At 47.3% G+C, this 23,847-nt stretch overlaps 1 protein-coding gene across 1 annotated transcript in view; it reads left to right on the top strand.

The window, feature by feature from the left end:
- Positions 1-8,401: 8,401 nt before the first annotated feature.
- Positions 8,402-23,847, top strand: part of TMPRSS9 (transmembrane serine protease 9) — a gene marked incomplete at its 5' end in the record, with an annotated part of 30,046 nt that continues 14,600 nt past the window's right edge. The window contains 7 exons of the mRNA XM_079702963.1: positions 8,402-8,543; positions 11,320-11,447; positions 15,009-15,076; positions 15,189-15,368; positions 16,159-16,196; positions 18,315-18,428; positions 19,939-20,110. Coding sequence (XP_079559089.1) covers positions 8,402-8,543; positions 11,320-11,447; positions 15,009-15,076; positions 15,189-15,368; positions 16,159-16,196; positions 18,315-18,428; positions 19,939-20,110 — 842 coding nt within the window. The remainder of the gene's footprint in view (positions 8,544-11,319; positions 11,448-15,008; positions 15,077-15,188; positions 15,369-16,158; positions 16,197-18,314; positions 18,429-19,938; positions 20,111-23,847) is intronic.

The raw sequence follows: 23,847 nt of genomic DNA, 5'->3' as shown, positions 1-23,847 counted from the left end.
CCACCAGGGAAGCCCAGGCATGTAATTGTTGATTGACCTATTTCCTCTCAGCAATTTGAAGATATTATTCTCTCCCTTCCAGTTTCTTTTGTTTTCCTTTTTTTTTTTTTTTTTTTTTACGGTACGCGGGCCTCTCACTGTTGTGGCCTCTCCCATTGTGGAGCACAGGCTCCGTACGCGCAGGCCCAGCGGCCATGGCTCACGGGCCCAGCCGGCTCGGCGGCATGTGGGACCTTCCCGGACCGGGGCATGAACCCGTGTCCCCTGCATTGGCAGGCGGACTCTCAACCACTGCGCCACGAGGGAAGCCCTCCAGTTTCTTTTGTTTCTGATGAGAAATCTGCTATCACTCTTTTTCTTTTTTTTTTTCTTTTCTTTTTTTTGTGGTACACGGGCCTCTCACTGTTGTGGCCTCTCCCGTTGCGGAGCACAGGCTCCGGAGGCACAGGCTCAGCGGCCATGGCTCACGGGCCCAGCCGCTCCGTGGCATGTGGGATCCTCCCAGACCGGGGCATGAACCCGCATCCCCTGCATCGACAGGTGGACCCTCAACCACTGCGCCACCAGGGAAGCCCCACTCTTTTTATTTTTTAAATATTTATCCATTTATTTATTTATTTGGCTGTGCCGGGTCTTAGTTCTGGCATGCAGGATCTTCAGTTGCAGCATGTGGGCTCTTAGTTACGGCATGCGGGAGCATGGAATCTTAATCACCAGACCACCAGGGAAGTCCCAAGAAATCTGCAATCACTCTGAATCAGCCTTCCTTTATAGATAACCTGTCTTTACTTTCTGGTTACTTCTATAATTTTCTCTTTGTTTTAATTCTGTAGATCATGGTGCTTTTCAAATCTGAGGATGCATGTCTTTCAACAACTCTAGAAAATTCTCAACTAGTTTCTCTTATAATATTTCCTCTCTTCCCTTTGTCTAGTCTCTCATTCTGGAACCCCTGTGAGATATACAGTGGGGCCTTCCATTTTTTTCTGTGCCCTGTGTCTGTTAACCTCTGTCACAGGTTTTCCATCTTTTTACTTCTCTTTGCTGCATTCTGGGTAACATATCTATCTTCTGAATCATTTATTTTTTTATTGCTCTGTATCTGTTGTTTAACCCATCTACTGAGAATTTAATCCTAATGACTATAGTTTTCATTGCTAGAACTTCCATTTTTTAAAAAGTTATACCCATTTTTTCATGAGATCATTTGTCATATTTTCAATTATTTTATGTCTGAACGAATTTTAAGCATACTTGTTTTATAATCTCAGATAGTTTCACTTTCTGAATGTCTTCAGTGTCTAGTACTGCCTTCTTGTGTCTGCTGATTCTTCCTGATGGTAGTTTTTTCTCTCGTGTGTTTTGCAATTTTGAGGTTGGGAGCTTATCCTTAGCATGCTTTTATCTGTGGGAATCCTGCAGAATCTGAGATGAGGGTGTGTCTCTCTTGAAAGGTTTTGTTTTACTTTGTTTTTCTGTCCTCCACCCATTGGGTTTGACTGCTTACAAGCAGAGGAGTAACTGGGTTTTCCTGGTGAAAGGTTAGTCTGGCTCTAGTGAAGATATTAAAGTGGAGGGTCCAAGTCATTGTAATAATTCAGATTTGAGGTGGTGACAACTTGCACTAGGCAGTGTGGATAAAGACAAACAATGGATCCTAGACCAAGGGTCACCACATTATGGCTCACAGGTTAACTCCAGCCCATTGCCTGTTTATGGAAACACAGCCATACCCATTTGTTTACATGTGCCTGGTACAGCTTTCATGACATAATAGTAGGGTTGAGTAGTTACGACATAGACTGTGGGACTACAAAGCTGAAGATATTTACTCTCTGGCCCTTTGCAGAAAAGGTTTAATGACCCCCATTCTAGAGAAATTCAGGATATAAAATCTGCAGGACTTGGTGACAGACAAGGTATGATGGGGGTAATTACATTCATCCCTCAGTATCTGAGGGGGATTGGTTCCAGAACCCACCATGGATACCAAAACCCACAGATGCTTAAGTCCCTTATATAAAATGACTTAGCATTTGCATATAACCTATGCAATCCTCTTATATACTTGAAATCATCTGTAGATGACTTATAATACCTAGTACAATGTAAATGCTGTGTAAATATTGTAGATACAATGTAAAGGCTATGTAAATAGTTGTTGGCATGTGGCAAATTCAAGTTTTGCTTTTTGGAACTTTCTGGGATTTTTTTCCTGAATATTTTCTATCAAGTGTTAGTTGAAGTTGTGGGTAAAGAACCCGTGGATATGGAGGGTCAACTGTAAGTGAGAATTCAGGGCTTGGGCAACTGTGTGGATGAGAGAAGGTTTGGAGAAAGAAAATTAGTTTAATTTTGGACAGGTTGTGTTTAGGTGTTGTCTGTGAGGTGACAACTGACTCTATTTGCCTGGAATTGAGGGGTTTCCTGAGATGTGGGACTTTTGTGACTAAAACAGAGAAATCCCGGGAAAACTGAGACAGTTGGTCACTGTAGGTGTTGGCAGGATATCTAGAGAGAGAGAGTGTCAAGATGGGAGTTGGAAATGCTTTCTTAATTTGCTTGAAACTAAACAGCTCCCCATTGCTGAGAGCAGCCCTGGGCCGACAGCCAGCAATGAAATGGGACCTCAGCCTTAACATCACAAGGAAGCAAATTCCAGCAACAACAGGGAGCTCAGAAGTGGATCCTTCCCCAGTTGAGCCTCTGGATGAGAATGAAGCCCAGCTCACACTTTTTTTTTTTTTTTTTTTTTTTTTTTTTTGCTGTGCTGCACAGCTTGTGGGATCTTAGTTCCCTGACCAGGGATTGAACCCAGGCCATGGCAGTGAAAGCGCTGAGTCCTAACCACTGGACAACCAGGGAACTCCCCCAGCTAACACCTTGATTGCAGCTGAGTGAGACCCAGAGCAGAAGACCCCTAAAACATGCCAGAATCCTGATCTGCAGAAACCATGAGATAATGACTGTGCATTGTTTTAAGCAGCTATGTCTTGGTGATTTGTTACATGGCAGTAGTTGACTGGCACACTTCCTCTAAGATGGCCCTTACTTGCTCCCTCCTACCACAGGGCTTTTACGTATTTTGTTCTTACTACGTGGACATCTGTTGCTTCCACTGGGCACTTACTGGATTCCTATTTATCCTTTAGAACTCAGATAACTCATCCCTCCGTCAGGAAGACTTCCCTGGCCCCCTGTCTAGATCAAAGCTTCCTTTTTACAGAGACTCAAAGCCCCATGGATGCATCTCTCCTTTCCAGCCTTTATTGTAGCTGCAATTCTAATTTACCTGGGCCTCTGTCACTAAGATTTACACTCTATGAGCTGAGAATCACATCTGTCTCATTCAGGGCTGGGTACCCAGCACAGAGCAGCCAAGCCTGGCCCTTTGTAAATATCGGATTGATGGAAACAATGAATGGAGCTTCTATATTCAATGCTAAATAGCAGTAGGCCCCTTCTGTGCCCTAATGACAGTGATGACAAGACAATTTAGAGAACACAGGAATCCTTAGAAAACCCACGGGGTGGGGGTGGTGGCAGGATCGTCTGGGGTTGAATGAACATAGTGTGTGTGTTTGTAGGAGGTGCTGTCAATGAGCTCATACACTACATTTGAGTTTCCAGCCCTAATCACAGAAGTGAATCTTGGTGTCTTTGTCCCTAAAACATTTCATCAAGTGATTCTTAGAGATTCTCTGCCTCCTCCGAAGGCAATTTAGCTCAAGTGTAAGAATAAAGGGGTAAGTGTTGTACAGCCTCGCCCCCCACCCCCTGCATAGCTCCCCTTTTTCGCTGACTCTGGATGGTGGCAGTGAGGCACAGAGTGGCTATTCCCAGCAGAGACATGTTACCTTGATAGGATAGGACATTCTGGCTGGGCCCCAGGTATAACAATAAGCATACAGCGCGTTCAGATAAATTTGAATTTCAGGCAAACAACACATACTTTTCTTTTTCTTAGCACAAGTATGTCCCAAATTTTGCACAAGACATATTAGCAACTGTATGAGTCATGGTTCTCCAGAGAAATAGAACCAATAGAATGGAGAGAGAGACGCACACAGACAGACAGCGAGACAGGAATTGGCTTACAGTCATGGGAGCTGGCAAATCTGAAATCTGCAGGGCAGGCTGGAGACCCAGGGAAAAGTTGCAGCTCACGTTCAAAGGCTGTCTGGAGGCAGAATTCTCTCTTTTTGGGGGGGCAACCTTTGTCTTTTCTCTTAAGGCCTTCAACGGACTAGATATGGCCCACCCACACTACAGAGGCTTATCTGCTTTAGTCAACTCAACTAATTAAATGTTCATTACATCTTCACAGCAACATCTAGAATCATGTTTGACCAGAAATCAGCACCATGGCCTAGCCCCATGGACACACAAAATCAACCATCACAGGGTTGTTTATGTCTTGTCAATCTGAAATTCAAGTTTGACTATATTTTTTTTTTTATAAATGGATGACCACAACAAAAGCAACAATGATTGCAATTACCAAACATGAAACACACTCATACTGTGTCGTAATATTGACATTCAGTCCAGCAATCCTCCACTGTAACAGCTCCTTTACTTTGCAGTGAAAATTGATTGGTATATTTTTTGCCTCTGAGTCCTTGTGGGATTTTTTTTTTTAATTCAAACAGAAAGTCACAAAAATTATAATCATCCTCATCAGTTCACTCAGTCCCATGTAATTAATTTTTTTTCATCTTGATCTTTTGTTAGCACTTTTATGAATTCATCCGTTTTCCATTAGAGTTCTGGAAATGCTTATTCATTCGGTTCAGCAGTATAGTCAGTTACCAGAAGGTTTGACTGTATTTTATCTGACACCCAGGCCTGCTGTTCATCTGTACGGGCCTCAAGAACAGCTCTCCTCCCTCCAGAGAAGCACCTGGCTGAGTGGGCACCTTCATGGAGCCCTGTCAAGGGAAATGGAATGGGATTGTCCCCCCACTTCCTTCTCTGTGGTGTTCAAATGGGGAAGAGTGTGTCAGAGGCCAGGTATGAATCATTCTCCGCCCACGCTGGACCAGCATCCCGGGTGGAGCAGAGGCAGAGGGGAGGTAATGAGATCCACCTCTGCAGAGACGTAAAGGTGATTCATCCCCTCTGGAGAAAAAAGCTTCTCTGCAGGCTGAGAACGTGCTGGGTTTGGAGTAAAGGTCTGTTCAGGTCTCATGAATGGAAGAGAATTATCCAGCAGGGGGCTGGGGATGGCTTAACACATTCAAGGCTCTTTTAGTAGCAAGTAGCAGAAATCAACAGCCTTAAGTGAATTTGTTGGCTCTTGACCCAGAGAAGTTTCAGAGGCAAAAGTGCCAGAGCTCAGCCTGCTTCTTGGAACTGAGATCCTGAGATCCTGGATCCTGGAGAGGAAAAATCAACCAGACGGCAGGCATTGCATTCTGCCCATTTGACAGAGGAGGAAGCTGGATGCCAGAATTGTTAGATCACACAGCTATTCTTACCCTGCATCCTCCCTAATAAGAGATTTAAAAAAAAAAAAAAAGAGTTAACTGTTACGACGGAGAATCAGCATAATGCTCAAAATTTTCAGACTCATAAAAACGAACCCAACAGTTGACTTTCAAATAGCATTTAATGGGTGAAGTGGCATTGTATTTACTTTCTATGCCACAAAACAATATCACCACACACTTAGTGGCTTAAATCGACACACATCTATTACCTCTTGGTGTCTGTGGGTCAGTAGTCTGGGCACGGCTTCGCTGGGTCTGCTGCTCAGGGTCTCCCACAAGACAGCAATCAAGGTGTCAGTCGAGGCTGCCGTCTCATCCAAAGTCTCAACTAGAGAAGGATCCACTTCCCAGCTCACAGGGTTGTGGACAGAATTCAGTTCCTTGTGGTTGCAGGACTGAGGGCCTCAGGTCATGGCCGCCATCTTTGATTCTGTCTGCCATGGTGTTCCTTCCATCTCTCAGGGGCTGACGAGCTCTAGGTTGTGCTTAGTGGGCCAGTTTACCGTGGTACAGTATTTTGTGGGCCACCCTGAGGTGAATCCACCACCCCAAAGAGAGTGAGCCACCAGCAGAAGGAGAAGGCTTCTCTGCCAGCACCTGCATTGTGACACCAGGGCAAACTCTGACATTCATATTTGCAAATCCTCTTCTGCATCAAAGCATTAGTGATGACTCATCAGCTGGGGATGGCCTTATGCAAGACGGGCAGATGTGTCTCAAGGGCCAGAGAGTAAATATGCTCAGCTTTTCAGGCCAGATCAGTCTCTGTCTTGACCACCCAACTGCACCATTGCATCACGAAGGCAGCCAAAGATAATATATACCTCTGGGCTTCTCAGACTCAGCACCACTGATATCTTGGGCTGGATCTTTCTCTGGGGCCATCCTGGGCACTGTGGGTGTGGAGCAGCATCCCCGGTCCCCACCCATCAAATGCCAAGGGCACCCCCAGTCGCGGTAACCCAAAATGTCTCCAGACATCACCATGTGTCACTATTGGGGGCAAAATTGCTCCCAGTTAGGAACCACTGATGTCATCAAATGGACATATCTGTGTTTCAATAAAACTTTATTTATAAAAACAAGGTGTGAAGCCAGCCAACCCTGGACTAGACATTTACCTTTAAGATGAGGTCAGGACTTCCCTGGTGGTGCAGTGGTTAAGAATCCGCCTGCCAATTCTAGGGGCACGGGTCCAAGCCCTGGTCAGGGAAGATCCCACATGCCTCAGAGCAACTAAGCCCATGCGCCACAGCTACTGAGCCTGCTCTCTAGAGCCCACGAGCCACAACTAGTGAGCCCCCGCACCACAACTACTGAACCCCAAGCACCTAGAACCCATGCTCTGCAACAAGAGAAGCCACTGCAGTGAGAAGCCCACTCTCACTGCAGCTAGAGAAAGCCCGTGTGCAGCAATGAAGACCCAACGCAGCCAAAATAAATAAATAAATAAATAAATAAAAAATAATAAAGATCAAGTTGAGATTTGACCAAAAAAAATGAAAGATGAGGTCAGTACACCCTGGGACTGTGTTGTCAACCACAATGCATTTAGAAAACGGTCTGATTGTGTTCTGTCAACTGACTGGGCACACCTGGGAAACCAAAACCCAATGCAGGTGACTATTCCACAAGCTGTATTCGTTCAACAAATATCTGAGTGTCTTGTGAGTCTTTTGTGATGAGGATTTTCCAGGGGGATGGATGGCTGTGGAATCTCAGGGAAGAGCTGGTTGCAGAGAGGATACTCCCTGGATGTGACAGAGGGCAGTCTGTAGCTGGGGGTGGAAGAGGTCAAGAGGGCTTCCTGAAGGAGGAGACATTCACCCAGACCAAGAGTGGAGGGGCTGCTTCAGACACCCCATGAGCAGAGATGGAGGGGTGGACGGTGGGGCCTGGAGGGGGGGGTCTACCAGACAACCCCCACTTCACCCCAGTCTCACCATGAGAGAAACACGAGACGGACCCCCAAAGAGGGACATTCCGCAAAATATCAAGACTACCCAGGGCATCACAAAGTCTGAGAAACCATCATAGCCCAGAGAGGTCACAAGGACATATGATGACTGTCGCATGGGATCCTGGATGGGGTCCTGGGACAGAAAAGGAAATTAGGGGGAAACTGAGGAAATCTGAATACACTGTGGACTTTGATTAGTAATAGTGTATCAATATTGGTTCGTTAAGGGACTTCCCTGGTAGTCCAGTGGTTAAGACTCCAAGCTTCCACTGCAGGGGGGCACGGGTTCGATCTCTGGTCAGGGAACTAAGATCCTGCATGCCATGCAGCCAAAAAAAAAAAAATTGGTTAATTAATTGTGACACAGGTACCAGACTTTATATTAGGGACGCTGGGTGTGAGGTATGTGGGGACTTTGTGCAATTGTCTCAGTCACCTCAAGCTGCCAGAACAAATATCATAGACGGGGCAGCTTAAACAACAGACATTTTTTCTCTCCCACTTCTGGAGGCTGGAGATCCAAGATCAAGGTGTCGGCGGTGTTGGTTTCTGGTGGGAGCTCCCTTCCTGGCTTGCAGACGGCTGCTTCCAGAAGGAACACAGCCGTCTATTATCTAGACCTCTGGCCTCCAGAACCGTAAGATAATAAGTCTGTGTTCCTTTAAGCCACTGGTTTGTCATTTGTTATAGCAACTGCAGGAAACTCATACATACTCTTCCTAGCAAGGGCCCCATGGGGATCCCGCGTGTGCCAGCCCAGCCAGCAATCATGTTGAATCCGTTTTTATGTTTTGCGTGGAGCCCCCGATGCCTAGGGCGCTGTTGATGGCTGTCACGTCTGCACAAGGAAGACCCTTGCTTAGGGAAAGAGAAACGCCCCCAGCTCTGACATCCTTTTTCTGTCTGTTTTCTGCTGGCTTCCAGGTTGCCGTCCCCACGTCTGGGAGCCATGGAGCCCACCGCCGGTGACTTACAGCTAGTGCCCAGGGCAACCAAGGACATCCAGGCTACAGATGCCGCATGCTGCCGGGCAGCCCTCTCGGTCATGGTGGCCACCAGCATCGTCATGGTCACCCTGGGAGTCCTCGTGGGTGAGTGGCCACAGACTTGCATGGGTCTACACAGCAGGTAGCTTGCACTAAGACGCCTGGGAGTGGCTCAAAAGTGTCCCAGAGCAAAGGGCTGAGCATGCAGTACAGAGAGGCCACCCAACAGCAAGGCTATGGGACCAGGTGCTGAGTGTGGCTGCACTTAGTTCTGGGCTAGGTGGTGGGTGCCTGGGTGTCAAGGCAATACCTGCAAATTTCAGGTTTCCCACCAGTGGGATTCTTTATTTTTTTTAATACCATGTGTTTGATTTTGGGTTTTTAAAATATTTATTTATTTTTTATTTGGTTGTGCTGGGTCTTAGTTGCTTAATGAAGATTCACAACCGGGGTGAAATGGAGACCAGTAGGGAAATGAACTTTTAAAAAACCCTTGAGAGGGGCTTCCCTGATGGCGCAGTGGTTAAGAATCCACCTGCCAATGCAGGGAACATAGGTTCGAGCCCTGGCCCAGGAAGATCCCACATGCCGTGGAGCAGCTAAGCCTGTGCGCCACAACTGTTGAAGCCCGCTTGCCTAGAGCCCATGCTCTGCAACAAGAGAAGCCACCGCAATGAGAAGCCCACACACTGCAACAAAGAGTAGCCCCCGCTTGCCGAAACTAGAGAAAGCCCGCACACAGCAACGAAGACCCAACGCAACCAAAACTAAAAATAAATAATAAATAAATTTATAAAAATAAAAACCTTGAGAAATTTGAGAAGTCCCCAAAAGTATAAGTGAGCAGTCGTTGACTTTCTCACCTCCCACAGTCAAAAGTGGCTCCCACTTCATATTTGCTTCTAATGTACGTACGTTCATATTATTTACAATGAAACATACGAAATGATGACCTGTGGTGAATGCTGTGAGGCTGCAGTTATACAAACACACAAAGGAAGGTCTTTTTATGTCAGTGGAAGGGTCCACAGAGCCCTGCCGCCTGCATAGAATTCCAGAGCTGCCCCACACCTCGACGTGGTAGCCCTGAGCCCCAGCGCTGTTTAGACTGAATCAGCTTAAATTAAATAACAGGTAAAATCCAGTTCCTCCGTCCCCACCAGCCACATTTCATGAGTAGCTCGTGGCTCCTGCAGGGGATGCTCAGATCTAGAACCTTCCATCATCAGGGGAAGTTCTGCTGGGAAGCCCTGCTCTGGACTGGGCTCCTTCTGAGATGAGCTTGCTAGTTCTGTGTGGGGATATAAAGGTCACCTTTCATCCTTGACATGATGATGGTAACTGGCAGTTTGGGGGGAAAATGCTGTCATGTGGCAAAATAATAAGTTGGCGATCCAATGTGGGATATATATATATTTTTTAATATATTAAATATATATTTAAAATGTATTTTAAAAAATATATTTAAGATATATATTATGTATAATATATTTAAATATATATATATATATTTGTGAATATCTGGAATAACTCGGAGCCTGGCACGGCTGACAGAGGCCCTCTAGTGGCTGTGGGGTGAAGTGCATGAAAATTGGGCTCTGTGGTCGTGGGGCGGGGGGTTGTCCGTGTCCGTGTGTCCTCACGCTAGGGAGAGACAGGGGACAGTTGCACACCTCCAGTCTAGAAGCACAGCTACATTTTGGGATAACAGGTAGATAAAATCTCCAGCAGGACCTCTGAAACTGAGGAAGGCTCTAAGAAGCACTTAAAATTTAAAAACAATTTTTAAATTACAATTCAAATTTGTCCCCTTCCCAGACAGCTCAAAGTTTTATTTGGAAGTATAAAATTTTACACGGGCCCTTGCTGGGCTGTTTCTCCAGTTGCCTGGGAGCCCATGGTTATTTCAGAGGGAAAGTGTGAGGCTTATTTGGGGCCCAGAACATAAGCACATGGGTCTACACAGCAGGGTTCTTGTTTTCTTTCTTTTTAGTTCCTTGCATGAGAAAACAAACCAATTTTAGAATTACTTTAGACTATTCTATCTATTAAATAAATAAATATCTAAATATCGAGCTGGTTGAATATTCATTCAAATAAATAGAGCTGGGAGCCAGCTTTCACAGTGTAGGTGGCTGCTACTTCTATTTTTTAATTTAAAAAAAATTTTTTTTTCTGGCCATACCACATGGATTGTGGGATCTTAGTTCCCTGACCGGGGATCGGACCCAGGCCCCAGCAGTGAAAGCGCTGAGTCCTAAACACTGGACCACCAGGGAACTCCCTACTTCTAGTCTTTTAATTTTGTGATTATGATCATTTTTGACTGATGGACCCCTTTGCCAGTCTCACATATTTTCGACAGTTAGAAACACATGTCTTCATGTATCATGTAGGGTTGTATTCTTTACAACATTTTGTGACTGTTGTTCTTCTTTGCTGTTGTGTACTTTTGACAACCGTTGGAAACTATTATTCAGAGGGTGGTGTCATGGGCCGGGGTTCGAGGGTCCTGGTACCCCTGGCTGTGCCCCTGGGGTATTTGGTGCCCATTCCCAGGGAGGAGGTGGGAATTGTCCCAAAGTCGAGGGAAGGTCTTCCTTCTGAGGCCATTTCAGCCATTTTTGGCTAGGATCCAGTCCTCCCCTTAAGGAAACCTGGGGATGCCTGGGGCTTTGTGTACCTGGGTGCCTTTGGGGGGTAATGGGTGAGAGCTGATAAGGGAGCACTGTTAATAATCACTCCACCCCTGGGAAGTCAGCCCACCCCCCGTTTGTTGGGGGTGACTGCCCCAGGGTGATGGGGGGGCCTTGGAGGCCGGCTTGGCTGAGCCCTGCCCCTGCAGGTGGGCGCTCTCACGGGGCCCTGGTCTTGTCCGCAGCCTCCCTCTCTACACAGGGTGTCAATGTGGAGCACACAGCCGAGCTGCGAGGGATCCGGTTTGCCCCCAGCTTGCGGCAGGAGACCTCAGACTATTACCGCACGCTGACGCCCACTCTGGAAACGCTGGTGAGGGTTCTGGGAGCCAGGGGGGCCAAGTGGGGGGCCAGGGGCTCTGACTGAGGCAGCAGAGCAATGGGGGGCCCAGGCAGCCTCTGAGGTAGGGAGGGGGCCCCGTGGGGTGAACAGGGCAGGGGCTGATGCATTCCAGAATGCAGGGGAGGGTAGCATTTGATGGGAACTGACTGCTGCAGGATCCGTAGGCCACGTTGGAAGGTTGTAAACTGCATTTCGGTAGAGAAATCAGAACCCTCCTACGTAGCTGGTGGGAATATGAAAAGGGGCAGCCACTGTGGAAAACAGTCTGGCAGTTTCTCCAAAGGTTAAAAATGGAGTTACTGGGCTTCCCTGGTGGTGCAGTCGTTGAGAATCTGCCTGCTAATCCAGGGGACACGGGTTCGAGCCCTGGTCTGGGAGGATCCCACATGCCGCGGAGCAACTAGGCCCGTGAGCCACAACTACTGAGCCTGCGTGTCTGGAGCCTGTGCTCCGCAACAAGAGAGGCCGCGACAGTGAGAGGCCCGCACACCACAATGAAGAGTGGCCCCCGCTTGCCACAACTAGAGAAAGCCCTCACACAGAAACGAAGACCCAACACAGCAAAAATAAATAAATTAATTAATAAACTCCTACCCCCAACATCTTAAAAAAAAAAAATGGAGTTACTATCTGACCCAGCAATTCCACTCCTGGGTGTCTGCCCCAGAAAAACAAAACCGTGAGTCCACACAGAAACTTGTACACGAATGTTCATGGCAGCATGATTCATAACAGCCCCAAAGTGAAAGCAACCCAAATGTCCATCAACAGATGATGGATAAACAGCTGTGGTCCCTCCACACACACGGGAGCATCACTCAGTCATGAAAAGGAAAGAAGCACTGACACTCGCTACAACGTGGACGGACCTTGAGAACATGATGCTCGGTGAGAGAAGCCAGACACAGAAGGACCCACAGTGTGTGATTCCATTGATGGGAAACGTCCAGAACAGGCAGATCCACAGACACAGAGAGTGGATTCCTCGTTGTCAGGGGCTGGGGAGAGGATGGGGGTGACTGCTGATGGGGATGGGGCTTCTTTTGGGGTCATGAGAATGTTTTAAAATTGTGATGAGGTTGTACAACTCTGTGAATATACTAAAACCCATCTAATTGTACACTTGTAAAAGGTGAGTTTTTAAGGTAGGTGACTTTTAAAACATTGTTTAAAATTTTATCCTAAGGGAAAGAGAAAGGTGACTAGGTAAGTATTCATTTTAAATGTGTGATAAGATGTTAGAGAAGCAGGGGGACAGTTAGGAGTCACCATCATCTAGACCAGGAGTCAGCAAACTTTCCCCGTAATAAGGCCAGATGGTTAATATTTTTGGCTTTTGGGGGCCAGAGAGTCTGTCTTGACTGCTGGGCCTTGTGTTGTAGCCTGAAAGCCGCCATAGATGACATGGATAAGTGGGCGTGGCCATGTGCCAATAAACCTCTATTTATGGACACTGAAATTTGCATTTCATACCATTTTCATGCACCATGAAATATTTTTCTTTTGTTTTTTTTACATTTAAAAATGTAAAAACCATTCTTGTCCATGATCTGTGCAAAAACAGGCAATGATTCTAATTCAGCACATGGGCCGTACTGCTAATCTCAATCCCTTATCTTAAAGCAGCATTGTCCAGTAGAAATGTAACAGAAGCCCCATGTAATTTAACATTTTCTGGTAGCCACGTTTTAAAAAAAAATGTAAAAAGAAACAGGTAAGATTATTTTTAATAATACATTTTATTTAACCCAGAATATCCAAAATGTTATCATTTCAACATGTCATCAACCTATATAAAGCAGGTATTAATGAGATATTTCACATTCTTTCCTTTGTATTGAGGCTTCCAAACCTGGTGTGTCTTTTTTTTTTTAAGTTTATTTATTTTTTGGCTGCGTTGTATCTTCGTTGCTGCAAGCGGGCTTTCTCTAGTTGCGTTGTGCAGGCTTCTCATTGCGGTGGCTTCTCGTTGCAGAGCACGGGCTCTAGGCGCGCAGGCTTCAGTAGCTGTTGAACCCATGTCCCCTGCATTGGCAGGTGGATTCTTAACCACTGTGTCACCAGGGAAGTCCCCCAAACCTGGTGTGTCTTTTACACTCACATCTCAGGGTGGATACTGAGCTTCCACTGGGAAAACTCCATCCATACTTAGAATTTGTAACATTTACAGACCCAAGATGCTCCAAATATACTTAAGAATTTTCCAGTGACTGAATCAAGTATCCGTTTTGAAATTGAAGCGTGAATTAATTAAAATTGAACAAAATGTGAAAATCAGTTCCTCTGTGGCACAAGCCACATTTCAAATGCTCAGTTTCTACATGCGGCCAGCGGCTGCCGTATGGGACAAGGCAGGTGTAGAACATTTTGGAAATTCGTGGAACGTTCTACAGGACAGTGCAGGTCTGGGTGTGGGCAGTGGGGATGTGGACTCAGAGGGTGCGGTTCAGAGAAGCAAATTGGATTAAGGGTGTTTTAGACGAGCGAATGAACAGGCGTGACCGTGCATCCCGTGTGTTTAGGGAGTGAGGATGGTGACCATAGGAGTTAGCACCTAAGCAGGACATTCTGCCAGGGGACAGGGATGCTGTCAGTGACTACAGTGGGAGAGCAGATAAACGGGCTTATGTGGTCACCCTACTTGTGGGTGACATGAGCTGCCGAGGGGAGAAATGTGGGCCCTTTGGTGCCCAAACCGAGACAATCCTAGGAGACGCGGACAGTGGTCACCCTAACAGCACATGAAGGACAAGGACCTTCCTGATAGCGTCTGCTTGCACAAAGTGGGCTCAGCCACAGAATTTTTTTTTTAATGTAAAATTCACATAACATAAAATTATCCTTTTCTTTATTATTTTTTTTCTTTTGGCCATTCTGTGTAGCTTGTGGGATCTTAATTTCTCAACCTGGGATTGAACCCGGGCCCCCGGCAGTGAAAGCACCGAGTCCTAACCACTGGACTGCCAGGGAATTCCCTAAAATTATCCACTTTTAAAGTGACTGATTCAGTGGCATTTAGTACATTCACAGAGCTGTGCAACCATCACCTCTAATTCCAGAACCTTCCATCACCCGAAAAGGAAACCCCACCCTCATCAGCAGTCACCCCCTTCCCTTCTCCCGCAGCCCCTGACAACCACGAACCCACTCTCTGTGTCTGTGGATCGGCCTGTTCTGGATGTTTCCCACCAATGGAATCACACACTGTGTGTCCTTCTGTGTCTGGCTTCACTCACTGAGCGTCGTGTTCTCAGGGTCCGTCCACGTGGTAGCGAGTGTCAGGGCTTCACCTCTTTTCATGGCTGAGTGATGCTCCCGGGTGTGGAGGGACCACGTGGGGTTTTTCCATCATCTGTTGGTGGAGCTATATTTTCATAGGCACGACTTCGAGATGCCTGTCCTGTCTCTTAGTTCTGTGAGTTGGCCGCACACGTGGAGTTGAAGAGGAGATGCTTTTCCATTCCCTTCCCAGCTCTCCCGCCAGGGAGTCTCCACAGGGTCTCACATTTGCTACGGTTGTTTCCGTTGTAGTTTGTCAGCAGCTTTCGGGAGACAGAGTTGGAGGCCAGCTGTGTGGGCTGCACGGTGCTCAGTTACTGGTGAGTTGGGGCCTCCTTGGAGGTGGAGGAAGCTTGGTGGTTGCCTGAGAGATTGCAGAAGATTCCAGCCGAGAAACGCCCTCCCTCTCAAGGGCCAGTGTCCTCCCCGCAGGGAGGGCAACGCCAGCATCCTGGTGCGTTTTCGGCTGCACTTTATGCAGCCGGCCCTGCGGACACCGAGCCCGGGCCTGGAGGAGGAGCTGCTGCAGCGGGGACTCCGAGAGAGGCTGCAGGGCCGCGGCATCCCCCTGGCCCCCTATGGCACCATCGTGTCTGCCCAGCTCACAGGCGAGTGGCCCCAGAGACAGGGCAACGTTGGGAGGGGCTGGAGGGACATGCTGGGGAAGGGGAGCTGACTGAAAGTTGCATTAAACTTGAGGTTTTCCATAATCGCCCCTCTCGGTGACAAGGAAACATATACCCATTGCTTTACCCTCTATGGTCTAGACCAGGGGGCGGCAACCTATAAATACTTTCATCTTTGCCACCGATTGGGTCTCTGTCCAGATGGCTCAACTCAGCTATTAAAGCACAAAAGCAGCAAAGACACTATATAAACAAATGGACACCACTGTGTATCAATAAAACTTTATTTACAAAAACAAGTGGTGGGCCGGATTTGGCTCCTGGCCCCTGGTATAGAAATAAGGGTAAATGTTATGCTCTAAAATTCTAAGATTGCTGTGCGTTGTGATTTGAGAGCCAGGCATGAGATCAGACTGCTCAGATTTTAAAATTGTTGCCTTGACCTTGCCCTGCAGGACATTTACAGTCCCCTCTCCACCACTCCTGACACACTCAATGAGTCTCAGTAACCTCGCCAGCACTAAGAGAGCTTTCTGCGGGGATGGAAATGTTTTGGGTCGGCGCCATCCACTCTGGCAGCCACCTGCCCCACGCGGCTGTTGAGCTCTTATCGTGAGGAATGGAATATTTCATCTGATTTCATCTTTGCTGATTTAAGTCAGAATTTAAGTGGATCCCAGGTGGACAGCGCAGACCACTGCTTTGCAATACGATGTCAAAGAACCTCAATGCTCGCTAAATGAGCTTATATCTCTTCTCCGTTTTGCTGCAGGAAGCCAGAAGGGGCTGCTGACAGAAAGAGACTTAAAATCAGGTATGTTTTGATGAATGGATAAAGAAGATGTGGTATATATATGTACAATGGGATACTACTCAGCCATAAAAAAGGATGAAATAATGCCATTTAAAGCAACATGGATGGACCTAGAGATTATCATACTTAAGTGAAGTAAGTCAGAAAAAGACAGATATCACTTATATGTGAAATCTAAAATATGACACGAACCTATCTACAAAACATAAACAGACTCATGGACATAGAGAATAGACTTGTGGTTGCCAAGGGGGAGGGGGGTGGGGGAGGGAAGGATTGGGAGTTTGGGATTAGCAGATACAAACTATTATACATAGGATGGATAAACAATGATGTCCTACTGTATAGCACAGGGAACTATATTCAATATCCTGTGATAAACCATAATGGAAAAGAATATGAAAAAGAATGTATATCTCTGTGAGCAGACGATTTAAAAATGAGGCACTTTGAATTATTCAGAGCCAAGCATGATTAAGAGAGGGCATTATTGTTTTTGTTTTGTTTTTAAGTGATAGAAAGTTGTTATTAAAAGAAAAGACAAAAAACAGTTTGGGGGAAAAAAAAGAAAAAAGAGTAGGTATCACCTGGAATCTCATTGCTTTTACTATTTTGGTGACTTTCCTCCCAGACGGCTCATGACACATCTACAGATACATTTATTTAGCTTTACATCAATGGTCCCCAACTAGGGGTGATCCTGCCCCCCCAGGGGACACAGGGTGATGTCTGGGGACATCTGTGGTTGTCACGATGGGGGGTGCTCTTGGCATTCAGTGAGTGGGGCCTGGGTGCTTCTCAACATCCCACAGTGCCCAGGACGGCCCCCCCAGAGAATGGTCCCAAATGTGAGCCTACACTTCAGTGGCAAATTTTATGTTATGTGTACTTTATTACAATTTAAAAAATTAATTTCACCTATTTCTTACTTAAAAAAATTTTTTTTTCTTTATTTATTTGGTTGCACCAGGTCTTAGTTGCAGCAGGCGGGCTCGTTAGTTGTGGCTTGCCGGCTCCTTAGTTGCGGCTTGCCGGCTCCTTAGTTGCGGCACGTGGGCTCCTTAATTGCGGCTCACTGGCTCCTTAGTTGTGGCTTGTGAACTCTTAGTTGTGGCATGCATGTGGGATCTAGTTCCCTGACCAGGGATTTAACCTGGGCCCCCTGCACTGGGAGCTCAGAGTCTTATCCACTGAGCCACCAGGGAAGTCCCCCTATTACTTTTTAAAAACAAGGCAGGGGCTTCCCTGGTGGCGCAGTGGTTGAGAGTCCGCCTGCCGATGCAGGGGACACGGGTTCGTGCCCCGGTCCGGGAAGATCCCACATGCCGCGGAGCGGCTGGGCCTGTGAGCCATGCATGGCCGCTGAGCCTGTGCGTCCGGAGCCTGTGCTCCGCAACGGGAGAGGCCACAAAAGTGAGAGGCCCGCGTACTGCAAAAAAAAAAATAAAAAAATAAAAAATAAAAAAAAAAAAATAAAATAAAAATAAAAATAAAAATAAAAACAAGGCAGGACTTCCCTGGTGGTGCAGTGGTGAAGAATCCGCCTGCCAATGCAGGGGATACAGGTTCGATCCCTGGTCCAGGAAGATCCCACATTCCGCAGAGCAACTAAGCCCGTGTGCCACAACTACTGAGCCTGCGCTCTAGAGCCCGCGAGCGACAACTACTGAGCCTGCGTGCCACAACTACTGAAGCCCACGTGCCTAGAACCTGTGCTCCGCAACAAGAGAAGCCACCACAATGAGAAGCACGCGCACCACAACAAAGATTAGCGCCCGCTCGCTGCAACTAGAGAAAGCCTGCACGCAGCAAGGAGGACCTAACGCAGCCAAAAAATAAATAAATTAAAATAAATTAATAAATAAATAAAACGTGGCTGATAGAAATGTAAAAGTACATACATGGCACACATACGCTTAGATTGCATAGCCCTGGCCCCGGTGCTGACTAGCATTCTCATGTGTTACATCTCTGTACTAATTCTGAGAAAATTATTTCAGAAACATTCAGAGAAAAGGAAGCAGAGAAGAGATGCCTTCCACGCTCTAGAGTTTCCGCGTGGAGAGCAGGCAGGAGAGATGGAGTGAGGTCAGGAACGTGGTTCTTGTCTGCCCTCAGGTCACTGTCCAGGGAATGCCTTTTCCTGCGGGAACAACCAGTGTGTGACAAAGGTGAACCCGGAGTGTGATGACACAGCGGACTGCTCTGATGGCTCCGATGAGGCCCACTGTGGTCAGTCTGCCTGTCTGGCCTGTTTTCTGGGCTATGTCCCCTTTCCAGGTTCAAGTGCTGGTTCTCTGGCCCACTGTGCCCATCACACACAGACACGTGGTCCTGGCATTCACTGAGCTGGGCAGAGAAAGGGAGTGGGCACCTGTGATATGACAGGAAACATGAGCAGCAAGCAGAGAAGGGAGACCTTGAGGTGTGTGGAGTGGAGAGCCTCGGGTGAGAAGGAGAAAAAAATCAGGTCAAACCGTGGGAAGCCTTGAATGCCAGGAACTGGGGGGTCTGTCCTGTAGGTAGTGGGGAGTCACCAAAAGGATTTGAGCAAGGGAAAATTACAATTGAAATGCTGTAAGAGTAGTCAACATTTTTCTAGCAATGCTAGCCCGTGCAGTAAGGTGAGAACAGTGGTTTAAGTATTGGAAAGGAAGAAGGAAAACTATCATAATTTGAATTTGATTATCTAAATGAATCAATAAATTAACTAAAAGGATATCAGAAAAATAAGACAGTTCAACAATAAGGGGAAGATAAGATAAATACTAACATAAAAAAAGCTCTTGTTTCGCTTTATACAATTAATAACAGGTTAGAAGATATAATGGAAAGAATCATACTCTTGATTAATAGCAAAACAAAATAAAATAAACTTGTGTCCTGTATATAATAATAATTATATAGAATTACAAACCATTGCTGAAGGACATAAAAGCAGACTAAATAAACAGAGAGACACAGCATCCTATGAAAAGATGGACATATAAAGATTTTGAAACTTGCAGAATACATGGTGAGGGAGACATTCATAGCGTCTGGCTGTGGAGGATGATATAGAGGTTGATTGAAATTGGCAGGTGTGGTCGGGGGGTCCCCAAGACTCCTTCAGATTCAGTGATTCACGAGAAGGAGTCACAGAACTCAGTAAAGCTGTTATATGCGTAGTTATAGCTTATTACAGTGAAAGGATACAGACGAAAATCAGCAAAGCAAAAGGTGCAAAGTCCAGGAGAGACCAAGCTCAAGCAAGCTTCCAATTATCCTCTCCCAGTGGAGTCATGTGGACAGCGCTTAACTCATTCTCCCAGCATCATATGTGACAACACACTCAAAGTACTTCCAACCAGGGGAGCTCCCCCCATGCTTGGTGTCCAGGGTTTGTGTTGGGGGTTGGTCACATAGGTATGTAGCATCCACATAGCTAACTTTAGGGTATGATTGTCCTAGAGCTGCTGAATCACAGGACCTCAGGCTGAGTGGATTAAACAACAGAAATGTATTCTCTCCCAGCTCTGGAGGCTAGAAGTCCGAGATCAAGGTGTCCGTAGGGTCGGTTCCTTCTGAGGCCGTGAGGGAGGATCTGTTCCATGTGGTCTCCCAGCTTCTGGTGGTTTGCTGGCATCTTTGGCATTCTTTGAATGCGGGGGCCATGGGGACAACAGACTGCAGACAGATGTGCCGGGAACGTGGCCACACTCCTGCCTTCTTGGGGTCCTGGATAGTGATCTCTGTCTTGCAGACTGTGGTTTGCAGCCTGGCTGGAGGACAGCCGGCAGGATTGTGGGCGGTGTGGAGGCGTCCCCAGGGGAGTTCCCTTGGCAAGTCAGCCTCCGAGAAAACAACGAACACTTCTGTGGGGCCGCCATCATTGGCGCCAGGTGGCTGGTGTCTGCTGCCCACTGCTTCAATGAGTGAGTGCACGTCCCCAAGGGCTCAGAGCCCACCCCACCCCTGTATCACACCTACCTTCCACTCTGGGAATGCCACCTTTCCTGGGTGTCTTCAGAGCCCCTTGGAACATATTTCCTTCCTTCCTTCCTTCCTCCCTCCCTTCCTCCCTCGCTCCCTCCCTCCCTCCCTCCCTCCTTCCTTCCCTCTCCTTTTTAAAAACTATTTATTTATTTATTTATTTGGCTGTGTCGGGTCTTAGTTGCGGCGCATGGGAACTTTCGTTGCGGAGCGCGGGCTCTTCGTTGCGGCGTGCGGGCTCTCTAGTTGTGGCACGTGGGTTTAGTTGCCCCGTGGCATGTGGGATCTTAGCTCCCTGACTAGGGATTGAACCCATGTCCCCTGCATTGGAAGGCAGATTCTTAACCACTGGACCGACAAGGAAGTCCCTCCCTCTCTTTTTTTTTTGTTAAATCTGAATGCATTAATTTTTTTTAATTGTGGCAAAATATATATAACATAAATTTACCATTTTTAAGTGCACAGCTCGGTGGCATTAGGCACACTCACACTGTTGGGCAACCATCCCCAACATCATCTCCAGAACTTTCTCATCCTCCCAAACTGAAACTCTATCCCTTTTAAACCCTGACTCCCCAGCCCCTGGCCACCACCATCTACTTCCTGTCTCTATGGATCTGACTCCCCCAGGGACCTCCTGTGAGTGGAATCAACAGTACTTGTCCTTTTGTGACTGACATTTCACTTAACCTGTTTTCAAGGTTCATCCACGTTGTACCGTGTGTCACTGCTTCTTTCCCTTTCATGGCCAAATAATAGTCCAGTGTGTGGATGGACATGTGTTTATTCATTCATCCGTCGACGGGCACTTGGGTTGTGTCCACCTTTTGGCTGTTGTGAATAATGCTGCTGTGAACATGGGTGTGCAAGTATCTGAGTCACAACTTTCAATTGCTTTGGGTATAAACTCAGAGGTGGAATTGCTGGGTCATATGGTGATTCTGTGTTTACCCTTTTGAGGAAACACCATCCTGTTTTCCACAGTGGCTGCCCCATTTTCCATTCCCACCAGCAGTGCACAAGGGTTCCTATTTCTCCACATCCTTGAGAAGTTCCTTTGACATTTGTTGTAAAGCTGGTTTGGTGGTGCTGAGTTCTTTTAGCTTTTGCTTGTCTGTAAAGCTTTTGATCTCTCCATCAAATCTGAATGAGAGCCTTGCTGGGTAGAGTATTCTTGGTTGTAGGCTTTTCCCTTTTATCACTTTAAATACATTATGCCACTCCCTTCTGGCCTGCAGAGTTTCTGCTGAAAATTCAGTTGATAGTCTTACAGGAGTTCCCTTGTATGTTATTTGTTCCTTCTCCCTTGCTGCTTTTAATATTCTCTCTTTAATTTTTGTCTTTTTGATTATGATGTGTCTTGGTTTGTTACTATTTGGATTAATCCCGTATGGGACCCTCTGTGCTTCCTGGACTTGGGTGACTGTTTCCTTTCCCAAGTTAGGGAGGTTTTCAGCTATTATCTCTTCAAATATTTTCTCAGGCCCTTTCTCTGTCTTCTCCTTCTAGGACCCCTATAATGTGAATATTAGCATGATTGATGTTGTCCTAGTGTCTGTTAAACTGTCCTCATTTCTTTTCATTCTTTTTTTCTTTTTTCTGTTTGGTGGCACTGATTTCCACTACTTTGTCTTCCAGCTCACTGATGTGTTCTTCTGCCTCATTTAGTCTCCTTTTGATTCCTTCTACTGTATGTTTCATTTCAGTTATTGTATTCTTCATCTCTGTTTGGTTGTTCTTTATATTTTCTCTTTGTTTAAAATGTCTAACTTCTTACTCTGTGCATCCATTCCTCTCCTGAGTTCTGTGATAATCTACGATCATTACCCTGAACTCTTTCTCAGGTAGGTTGCCTATCTCTACCTCACTTAGTTCTCCTTTTGGGGTTTTATCTTGTTCCTTTGTCTGGAACATGTCCCTCTGTCACCTCATTTTGTCTAAGTTGCTGTTTGTATTTTTATGTGTGTGGTAGGTTAGTTACGTTTCTCAACCTTGGAGAAGTGGCCTCTGTAGGACACGTCCTATGCATCCCGCGGTGCACTCCCCGCTCATCACCCAAACTACATGCTCTAGGGGTTCCCTCTAAGAGGGCTGCGTGGGTCCTTCTGTTGTCGCAGGCTGACTATGTGGGTAGTCTGGTAGGCTTGGTTGGCTGCCAGGCCCTGTCTTATGTGGATGCTGCTGGCTGCAGTTTAGCGGGGCTTGGTCACAAGATAGCCGGTTGTGGGATCCTAGGGGGCCTGGGGCTAGTGCTGGCTCACTGGTGGATGGAGTCAGGGTCCTGAAGACTCTGGGGCTGTTGTCCACCCACTGGCAGGTGAAGCCAGATCCTGGGGTTAGTGCCAGACTACTGGCAGGCAGAGCTGGTTCCTGGAGTCTGGCTGCAGTGCCCAGGGATCCCAGAGCTCGTTTCAGAGCATTGTTGGGGGGGGGGGGGGCGGGTTTTCTTGCATCTGGTGTCCGCCCACTGGTGGGCGGAGCTGGGTCTTGGCCCTCTGGTGGGCAGGGCTGTGGGCTCAGGGGGGGTCTAAGGCAGCCTGTCTGTTGATGGGTGGGGCTGTGTCCCTGCCCAGTTAGTTGATTGGCCTGGGGCGTCCCAGCACTAGCGCCTGTGGGCTATTGGGTGGGGCCGGGTCTCCGCACTAAAGAGCCAAGATGGCGGCCGCCAAAATTACGTCCCCAGGGCGACCCATGGCCGCCCGCGCCTTGCCTCCCCAGGAGACCCTCCAAGGCCAGCAGGTAGGTTTGGTCCAGGCTTCAATCAGATGACTGCTTCTGCCCCGGGTCCCGGTGCACGTGGGATTCTCTGTGTGTCCTTTAGGAGTGAAGCCTCTATTTCCCCCAGTCCTGTGGGGCTCCTGCGGTTAGCTCTGCGGGCCTCCGAAGCCAAATGCTCTGGGGGACCCTCTTCCTGGTGCTGGACCCCCAGGCTGGAGCCTGACATGGGGCTCAGATCTCTCGCTCCTGTGGGAGAACCTCTGCAACATAATTCTTATCCAGTTCGTGGGTCCCCCACCAGGGGGCATGGGATCTGATCATATCGTGAGTCCGCCGCCCTTCCTTCTCATCTTGTGGTTCCTTCTCTCTGTCTTTAGTTGGAGAAGATCTTTTCTGGTAGGTTCCAGTCTTTTTCATCGATGGTGGTTCTGCAGGTAGTTGTGATTTGGGTGTGCTCCTGAGAGGAGGTGAGCTCAGGGTCTTTCTACTCCGTCATCTTGGCCGATCTCCCAGTCTCTCCTCATCCTGGCCATTACTTGTTACTTTGTTTTTTTTTTTTTGGCGGTACGCGGGCCTCTCACTGTTGTGGCCTCTCCCGTTGCGGAGCACAGGCTCCGGACGCGCAGGCCCAGCAGCCATGGCTCACGGGCCCAGCTGCTCCGCGGCACGTGGGATCCTCCCGGACCGGGGCACGAACCCAAGTCCCCTGCATCGACAGGCGGACTCTCAACCACTGTGCCACCAGGGAAGCCTTGTTTGTTTTTAATAATAGCCGTCCTAATGGGTGTGCAGTAATATCTCACTGTGGCTTTGATTTGCATTTCCCTAATGATTAGTGATGTTGAGCGTCTTTTCATGTGCTTATTGGCCATTTGTGTGACATTTGTGTGACATTGCTCCATCTTCTTTGGAGCAATGCCCAGTTTTGTTTGTTTGGCTGTGTTGTGTCTTCGTTGCTGCG

Source organism: Hyperoodon ampullatus, assembly GCF_949752795.1.
Source record: "Hyperoodon ampullatus genome assembly, chromosome: 4".
Classification (NCBI taxonomy): Eukaryota; Metazoa; Chordata; class Mammalia; order Artiodactyla; family Ziphiidae; genus Hyperoodon; species Hyperoodon ampullatus.
Note: the sequence above shows the minus strand (reverse complement) of the source record. Positions and strands in the feature narration are given on the sequence as shown.